The sequence below is a fragment of the Saccostrea cucullata genome, unplaced genomic scaffold, assembly GCF_032062105.1.
Source record: "Saccostrea cucullata isolate Sc308-1 unplaced genomic scaffold, CSIRO_AGI_Scuc_v1 ctg111, whole genome shotgun sequence".
Lineage (NCBI taxonomy): Eukaryota > Metazoa > Mollusca > Bivalvia > Ostreida > Ostreidae > Saccostrea > Saccostrea cuccullata.
This window is the reverse complement of record NW_026936933.1, coordinates 430,235-440,691: the sequence shown is the minus strand read 5'-3', so window position 1 is coordinate 440,691 and position 10,457 is coordinate 430,235. Positions and strand designations below refer to the sequence as shown.

Here is a 10,457-nt window from a genome sequence, read left to right as displayed (position 1 = left end):
ACTAAGACAAGAACAAGCAGGTTTTAGGAAAGGGAAAAGTTGTTGCGACCAGGTGTTTACCCTACGAAATATTATCGAGCAATGTACAGAGTGGCAAAGGCAGCTTATAATAAACTTTATAGATTTCGAGAAAGCCTTTGACAGTATCCACAGGGAAAGTCTATGAAAGACCTAGACTACGCAGATGACTTGGCCCTACTATCACATCTGGAAAAGCATATGCAAAGTAAAACATCAAAATTACAAAAATGAGAATATATAACAGCTGCGTACTGTCTGTCCTACTCGATGGGTCTGAATGCTGGAGAATGACAGAAGGAGACATGTACAAACTCTCTAGTTTCCACAATGGATGCCTCAGAAAGATCATGAGGATTTTCTGGCCAAACAAAATCATAAATGTGGAACTACATGAGAAGGCCAACACAGATAATATGCGTACTTTGTTAACAAAACGGAGATGGCGATGGATAGGGCATGTGTTGAGGAAACCAGCCGAATGCATCACCAAAGAAGCCCTTAGATGGACACCGGAAGGGAAGAGGAAACCTGGTCGGCCAAAGAACACCTGGCGAAGGACGGTTGAAAAAGAAATGAGGGACCACAAACTAACGTGGGGAGAGTTAGAAAGAAATGCTAAAGATAGAGAAAATTGGAAAGATCTAGTCCTTGCCCTATGTGCCCACGGGCATAACAAGGACTAGGTAGGTAGGTAATTCCGGATGTAGAAAATATTCTTTCCGAGGGCACGGATGTTCCTGGAATTCATAAATATTTTTTTTGCCAAGCCGGCGAGATTATGGAAATGTGTCTCATGTTCAGCCCATCATTTCAAAGGATCAACGCTTTGTGTTTCTTTCCCGTTCATAAACTGCGATAATTCACTTTCTGCAGTTTTTCCATCTGCATGATCTAGCTCTCTCTTAAAATATTTCCAAGCATGCGATGTCGTTGGGGTGGCATTTTCAAAGACAAAAGGTAGTTAGTACATGTAGTTACACATTAAAAGTCGTTACACACAAACTTAAACAGTATTCAGTAGTGAATTAATATCCTTCAAGCATGACTAGAGAAACGCCGGTTATGTTCATGTCGGAAAGAGGTCGGTGTTTTAACAGTAATTAGCACTTCTCAAACCGTCCAAAAACCCTGATGTCAATTATAGTTTCTCCAAATTATTATAATTGGACAACTTTGATACCGTTTAATCACAGTTCGAGATTTGGAATGAAAAATTACAACTTGAGAAATTTTGCTAAAAATAACATGTTTTCATTTTTTTGATCCGACTAACCGATTAGAGAATTTGCAATCGATTACCATCGTTCCGACCGATTAATCGATTAACCGGTTAGAAATTGACATCCCTAAAAAAACTAAAACATTTAATTATTTTTTTAATCGAGTATCGGATCCTTATTTTCTGTATCACTTGTAGAATTTCTGTTTTCTGACTCTAATTAGAAAATTAAAAATAATTTGGAATTTTATGATCCACAGTTGAACTGGTATCATTGTTTTTGTTACATTATAAATAAATAATTATTTAGACACATCGTTTCCAACTTAAGACCTTCTACTGATTCTGATGATTAAGATTAATCTTAATACATGTATTCTTTTTTTTCTTCCTAGACGCCAACCTTTGCGCCTCATATACATGTAGTTCTCATTCCTGAACAGATTTTGTTCTAATTTTTAGAGCTGTTAGACTTTTCAAAACCATTTTTTAAAACTGTTACTCAATTCGGAAATTACCTTCTATTTATGAGTTACTACCCTTTGATTGAGTTTTTTTTTAAAGCTTCTGATTTCCAGACAAATGCTCTGAGAAGGTAATAATTGGAGCACAAAACCCCTTGAATTGAAAAGAGGAAGCATTGAAGTTGTGCACATCGGGTTTTGTTTAATGTATTTTTGCATTGAAACTGGCGCGTGAAAGAGGTCAAAAGTTAGAAAGATGAAAAACGCAAAAAATATGACATATTTTCCTTCATATCTTGAAAAACTAAAAATATTATGTTAAGACACGTTGAATAAAAGTTATGCAAAATTGCAAGAGCTTTCATTTAATATCATTTGAAAGGGGCTAGCCCCTAAAATTAGAGATCTATTGGCCTAAAACTCAAAAACGGTAAATATTTTGATATGGTTGTCGCTTATAAAATTGGTACTTTATATCATTTCTGTCCAATGAAAATATTATTTTGTTCGAGTCTTGCATATGGTAGGAAAGAAAGCTTGCTCCATAAAACAAGGCCCCGTTCTCATTTTGCTATTGAGGGATAACTTTTTATGCGTATAATTAAAATAAACTTGCCGTAAGTAATAAACATTTTACAATGTTGATCATAATTATATTACATTAAAAGTTTAAATCTAAAGTTTAAACTTATCTATGAGATAGTTATAGATAAGTTTAAAATTTAGATTTAAACTTTTAATGTAACAATTATTTGAGTTGAAGGGAGCCCATCAATCCGTGGCAGATCGGCTCGTAGCAAAGGAGCGTCAACTTAGTTTTATTAGGTTGATGCCACCAGTACCCACTGTTCCTATTCCTCTACAGAAGAAAAGTGTCGGAACCAACACGGATACTTTTAGGGACGTCAGCGACGCAACCACACAAATGCCAGCGATGGAAGCGCGCAGAACAGGAAAAGTTTGGTACCCGCCAGGTCATCCTAACAACGTAGAAGCCAAACAGTCCACTAAGAAAAAGAGACCGAGGCAAAATCAAAAACAACAGAATTTTGCGTCCCCTAAGTACCCCGCATCCTCGTACCCTCGCATCGTGTATCAATCTTCGCAAGAACAGCACTTTGTATCCCTACAGCCTTCCATAAGGACAGACTATTGTGATCGTAATGGATATTGATTTAAGCTCCGAACAGTGACTTTTGCCAAATGATTTTAATTTCAAAACATTTGAAAGCTTGTCTAATTTTACATGCATTTTATTCTTTGATTTTTATATTTTGTGGACTCTGGGACAGAGTCTTACTCGGAGAGGGGAAGGATTGTCACAAAGTAAATTTTACCAAATTTATTTAAAATGTAACAGAATTTAAATTTACAGAAAGAAATTATTTTTTTATGCTTGTTTTTAACACATGTCGAAAATTATTTATCAACCAATTAATGTTTAGACAGTTAAAAGGAATTTGTCACTCAATATTTATTCAAGGAATTAGTGTCAATCCTCTGCCTCAAAGAGTGTCCGACTGGTATGTGTGATAATTGCGTAAATGTGTTAATTGAAGTTTGAGTGAATGCCGTAAGTTGTGTGAGAGAGTCAGTTTTAGATCCGCCGTGGACAATTCCTGACGTGAATATTAGATGCACTGGACATTCCGTCATCAAGAAAATATAGTTTTACTCTGGACTATTCCGAGTTACTAAAACGTTTGTGTGTGTGTCCGTGTGTAAGAGCGTTACAAATCGTCTTTGTTTTATGTGACTTCACTTGATTTATTTTTCAAAATACAAACTTTAACTTTTTCTTGCTTTACTTTCGTTTAATAAATTTTCATCACAAGTTCACTTGTGTTAATTATTTCAAATTAGGTTTTAAACGTGGTTTTTCGTTCCCGTTCAGAGTAATCGACGGCAACCTTTTCCTTTTATTAATAAAGATCTTTCCAAGAGAGAAAGAGAGAGAGAGAAGTATGAGTATCTTTTCTTCATTTAAAATGAACACAAACAATGTTAACGAAAACAATATAAGGTTGGATCTCATTTCTAGTCTATAATCGCAGTTAAAAGTTATATATGACATATCTGAGCTAAAAAAATTAAATACGAGATCAAGTGTAGATTTACATGATATTAACTATTTTTATGATCAAATTAAATTTTTGGCTGATTTTGAACTTAAAATATCCCCACGTTTCTATTAAAGTTAAATTGACATTAAACTGTGTCTGATATTTAATTCTGAGTCGGAAACAATTCGGTAATTGGTTTAAATCACGGATATATTTGAAAAGCGATTGATTTAATAAATTGTGTAATATAAAGGAAAGTCCTATCTTTATATAAAGTATTAAAACAGAAAATTCCTTCTAATTTTAGTTAGTCCAAACTTATCAAAAATACGCCATATAAGAAAAAATTATGTTTTTTTTAAAACAATTTAATAAACAATTTAGATACAATTGAACATTACGTGTGATTACGAGTTTTGGGTACCTGGATATTATCACGATAAGAAATTAAAAACACAGTTAAGATTGGATAATAAATTTATTCAAAATATTATTAAGGAAATACTATTCATTATAAACTATTTAGCCAATGAGAAAATCGCTGAATTGAGACTAAAATATTTCTAACAGATAACGGAAAGGTCACTGAAAGGTGACGGAAAGGTCACTGAAAGACGACGGAAATGTCACTGAAAGTTGACGGAAAGGTCACTGAAGGTCGACGGAAAGGTCACTGAAAGTTGACGAAAAGGTCAATGAAAGATAACTGAAATGTGTCTGCTGGTGACTGAAAGGTACCTGAAATGTGACTGAAAGGCAACTGAGAGATCACTGAAATGTACCTACCATTCAATGGCTGAATGACCACTGAAAATTCACTTAAAGCCGCCTTTCAGTTTTAACTGAAAGGTCTCGTTTCTTCCTGTGGTATATAAATTTTTTTAAAATTGAACCCAAATCGATCATCGAATATATTTATTGAACACTATGTACACATGTACATTGAGTATCATTCTTAAATATCTCTTCCTGTTTCATGGCAGAATGTTTTCAGTATGCTGACACTTGTCTTGATAACCTTTGTTAAATATTTCAGGAATTTTTCTCCTCAATTAAATTATCTAATTCCTCTGAATTCAATTGAATAAATCGCAGACATTGTCCGAACATATTAATTTTCGCGGAACTGTTTACGTTTGCTCAGCAACTGCCTCTGTGAATATCGAACCTGACGTAATTAAGATGCAGGATGATTGCACGCGAGGGAACATAACTGTGTTCGGGAGGGCTATATAACTGTTTTCGGTGTAATATAACTCTATCCGGCGAGAGAAAGGTAATCTTATGTTGTACAATATTACGATGTCACTGAAAGTTTCAAGTAGGAAATAATTTAAAATCGTGGTATGTGTTGAATTGTTTATCAAATCCACTCAAAAAAAAAACGTTTCGACGCAATTTTTTGACGGGGAAAAAATGTACAATATCTCCGAATTCTCTAAATGTGTGTAATTGCATGGAATTTGGAGGATAAGTCCACTTGCTTGTCTTCAAATACAGTACATGTATCGACTCAAAAGTAAATCACAAATGATGCATTTTTTAAAGTTTTATTTCTTTTTTTTTTACGTAGGTTCGATTGGTTTATGAAATTGATGTTTAAATTCCAGGGAAAGGGGGAGGAGAACTCCAGAGGAGAACTCCAGCCCCAACCTTCGCAATACAGGGTGTACATTTTCTTTGTAAGCTAAATAAAACCAGAGGTTTGCTAAATAGTATTTAACTGATGAGGTCTCCCTCATAAGTGAGACAAAGGACATTAAATACTTTATTAAAAAACGTTATTCGATTATATTAAAGGATCAATGAAAAGTACGAGCAAGAAGAAGAGGTAGGGGGTGGTAGAGGTCAAGATCATCCTCCTCCCTTTGCTTGTTAGAGATCTGTGAATGCAAAGACTGGATGTCGTTTACTGCGTGTCGTTTACTATTAGTAAGAAGGTCAGAGGTTAGGCACTGTGTTGAATAGATGCTATAACCTTACATGGAATAATAAAATCATAGGGGGGACCACAGGTCACCCAACATAATCCATATATGTCAAGCTATTATATATCATATATCTAATAATATTGCAGGTAAAGTTTGCTCCTCCCTAACTTTTCTAACACCCAACACATGGTTAAATTATTCCTTTGACAAAAACAAATTTTCTGGGTTTTTTACACGCTTCACAGAAGTACGGTTTATTCTGTTTTCACTTTACGTATGCAAGGCACTAAATTTTGTAGCGGAGTAAACAGGCCCAATAGTCGTGAACTGAGCAGGGGGCTTTAGGTCCTAATTGAGCGTACGTTTTATCCTTCTGCGAATAAAAGGTGACTTTTTGAACCACTAATGCCCCCAAATGGCAAATACTGTAAGGTTAAACTTTCTAAAATGCAAATCATTTATGTTAGTGCCAAAAGGACTTCTCACAAGAAATGAATTTGTTAGTATGAAAGCTCTAGCACCACTTATTCAAATGATTTGCCAATATTCAATTTTAAAAAAAGTAGCTAGGTCATACATCCCGGGCACGGGTCAAAGGGTCAATGTTGTTGGTTTCTAACGAAAGGTGTTGTCACAAGCATATATGTGAGGTATGAAAGCCCTATAGCCTTTACCTTTCAAAAAAATGACCGAGCTTTAAGGTATTCTTGAAAGGTTGATCAAACTCCAAGGTAAAGGATCAAAGTTTTTTGGTATCGAATGAAAGATCCTGTCACAAAAATTACATGTTTAACGTATGAAAGCTCTAACCGTTCAAAAGTTATGACCTAGGATAAACCGGTGAAGAGCTGCAAATGTTGTCCTACACTCGGGGCCATTGAGCAGGAAGGAATCGTTTTCGTTTCAGCACCTATACTGCGATACGGGAACTCGGTTTATACGGTCTCAACTTAAGGACCGGTCTCTACGTCCCACTGTGGGATTCGAACCTGCGATGAATGGATGAACTCCTTACTTCGCGACTCTAGAGCAGATGCTCTAACCACTGTGCATTGAAATAAAGATATACGATTATAATAATTCTAAAATCTCGTTTATCAGGATTTTGTCTTGAGTACAGTGATCTTGTTGCATATGTATTTTACATTAATTAATTCAATATAGCATTTTTTCTTTTCATTTTATTTAACAAATTCAGCAAATTTGATAAAAAGATAAATCGATATATGTTCAAGCCTTTGACTCACTTATTTTTGTCTGTTTTATCAGAAGTATGTGCCTTCATTCAAAAAGGACATTTATATCCACTTATTAGTGATTACTCCTTATAGGAAACGTAGACTGTCCAAATAAAAAGACTATTTACATTTTAATAAACATTTTTGAGTTAAAGATTAATGATTCCTTCACCTTTCCTGTAAAGATACTTTCCACCTAAATTACTTGAAGATAGGTGTTTTCTTGCATATCATTTGGCATGACATAGTCACTGTCCCCATTTGTGGAACACGGTTCGGCTAAACATGGTATGATTCTGTCATCAAGTCCATCGTTCATTTCATCGATAGATATTTCTGTCACATTGTACATCATATCTGAATTATGGAGACTTCCTTTGTTTCTTGAGTTTTGCTCTCTATTTTGAAGCTTTCTGTCATTTTCCACAATTGATTCATGATAATCCTCAATGCTGTGTCCAGATGTTTCAACTATAATTCTTTTCTTCTGCCTATGATATACTTTTATCAGTAGTCCAATGCATATAGATACAAAAAAAATGAAGACGCAGAAGGAGATTAAAACTCCAGTTTTTAGAAGATCCCATAAGTTTGAATTCTCTTCTTTGACTCCTTTTGTTGTTCTTTCCAACTCATTTACTGAATATTTCGTACTATCAACAAATGTTGTCTCCGGCAAAAAATCTAAGAAAAATTCAAATTCAATTTAGTATGATATTTGAATCAGTGTAAAATTTTATTTTAAATGAATAGAGATATAGCTTTTTATAACTTTTATAAGAAAGGAATGATTTTTTTTTCCTAGGATGAATTCAATTGTTTAGTAATTATCATTAAAATATTTACAAACGATGGATAAGAATGATAACAAGATATCAAATGATGCCTTTAACAAGAAAATACTCCAGTAAAGACAATATATCCTGGCTGAAATCACGTCTCAATGATTTATACTATATATTATTTATACATGTGTGTCCGGTGACAAGGATATGCATACTCTTCCATGAAATCTTATGTTTAAAATTTGTAGATGTTTTCTCTGCTCCAAAAGTTTGAATTATTTGACTTGAGATTGTTGCTCTTCGTTATCTTCAAATACCACCTTCATGTATATACATGCAAAACTAATACAATACGTGTTCAAGATATGTTTGTTTGTTCAAGGTCTGTTTAGGAATCAAATTTTTCACTCACATTAAGAACTCTTGCCGATAGAAGGCCGTAAAGTTATTCCTTACTGCGACATTTGATCTGTGAAGGATCTTTTTTCATGCCAGCACCTAATGCGGGACCTCATTTTCTGCGGTCTCGTTCGACCTACCTCCTTGTCCAGCAGTGGGATACCAACCCGCAACATCAATAGGGTGAAATTCAAAATATGATTTACAGATGTATGCAATATGTCTTAGATTTTGACCCTTTTACCTTTTGGCAAAAACGTTCTTCAAGTGCCAAAATTGAGTCTGAATATTTTATGCCATTGTAAAAAAAAGTTGTTAATACCATAGGTTTTTAAAATTGTTTTGTGAATTTAATTCTAGCTATTTTTATTGCTTAGTCTGCTTTAAATGCGTATATTTATTGACAGTAAATATTCCTGTCTTCAGTCATGTATCCAAATTGGTTTTGGATTTACCACTTACATGTAACGGGCAAGTGTGCCTTTTGACGCATTTTCAGCATTACAGTTATTTAACTGTTATGGATTTGTTAATAATTGGGATACAACAAAACAAATGATATTTTCTTAAACTAGAGAAGAAACTAAAATTGTCGTAAACTGGAATTGAACATTGAATATAATTGCAGGACGTTAGTAAAATTGCACATAAATGAGTGATTTTGTGCCATATTCTGTAGGCTCTATCTCAATATTGCAACACATGATACGAAAATGAATACCATAACCTAAAAGCTAGGAATTTTCCGTACATTTTCTATTTTGGACATTGAAAGGTACGTGCATCCGTTACAGATATATTTGCTGTTAAATATATATTGGAACTTTTTCGAGTAAAGCAAACAAAATGCACTATGACGTCATCTGAGTTTTACATACACAATGAAATCATTCATGAGTTCGGTGTAAAATAAATCGATTCTTTTGATATATGGAACAGATCTACCGGTATCTTTTAAATGATTTATTTATAAAGAAGAGTCAATATACGAGACGTTTTGAGCCATAAACATGTAAAAAGGGAATATTCCTTTGCTTTAGAATATTTATGTAGTAAAAGTTCTTGACCCAACGCCCCGATTTTGCGCACCCACTGTTTCCGAAATCCCTGGCGAATTTAGTCCTACGAGGGTTGTCCGTAAAGATCGTGGACAACATTGATAATAATTGATAAACATCGACAAAATATTTGAAACTATTATTTTCATTAATGTTTCATTTTATAAATATGCAAGTTTTCAACAAAAACAAAGCACAAATAGTTATATTTTTATCAGATACAAAAAAGACACAACCTCATATCCGGAGAACTAAAACGAAAATTCTTGACGTTACCGACGTCAAAAGCTAAATACGAGCACTAGTAACTTTTCTCAACATAGCGTTTAACTCAATACCTTTCTCATGTCGTTTTGATCAGTCATAAAAATATGCACAAAATGTTCAAGTTTCATTCTTAAAATAATATTTAACAATGTCTGTCTCATATCATGCAATCATCCAACCACTGTCCTTGTAAGGACGATTTCATATTCGGATATACGGCATGATCACGTTACGAAATTCATATTTTACAGCACTGCAATCTCGGAATAATGGGTTTCCTTCACGCATGTCATCCTGTAAACTGTTCATTCCGTCCGAAAATATTATATTCCACTTAAATACTAGCGAACGACTTCTTTTACTATGTTTTCCCGATTGTTTACAGAATGTATTGGTCTCTGTTGGTGTTTTTCCGATGTCAACGCAGAATTTTATCACTGTTCACTGCTCCACCTATTCCGAGAACGTCTCTTTTTTGAACGATTTCGATCCTGTCTTAATATGTTCTAACGCTGATTGCTCAGCCATTTTGAAACTTTGAACGTTCAAATTTTGCAGCTTTGCCGTGATAACTTCTGTCAACCTCATAATGTAATATTCTTTCAAATGTCCACAGAATTTTTTAAAATACAGATGAAATTTAAAAAGTGATAAATATTTTTTTAATTAAAATTTTGCGGTGCTCCGGGTCTCCATTCCAAATCTAATCATGAAGCCATAATTGTAATTAAACATTTGAAATTGAATAATTTTTTATATTTCTTAATTCACATTAAGTAAAGGATTAGAAATATGCCAATAATAAATATCAATGACACAACTTTGATTAACTTTTTGGCTTGTCCACGAACTTTACGGACAACCCTCGTACATTTAGTAGGTATAATTATTCAAGTAATTAAGAATTGCCGTTACCATAATCTTCGGATATGTCATTAAATATTTTTAAAAATACAAGCTTATAAATCATTTTTCGCGTCCTTAGTCTGGTATTTTATATGTACTTTGAAAG

The 10,457-nt window shown here is 33.9% G+C and overlaps 1 protein-coding gene across 1 annotated transcript; it reads left to right on the top strand.

Annotated features, from left to right (window-relative positions):
* Positions 1-308: 308 nt before the first annotated feature.
* Positions 309-704, top strand: LOC134246900 (uncharacterized). The gene has a single exon (XM_062729247.1). It carries the CDS (start codon positions 309-311, stop codon positions 702-704), a length of 396 nt encoding a protein of 131 aa, XP_062585231.1.
* The last annotated feature ends 9,753 nt before the right edge of the window (positions 705-10,457 follow it).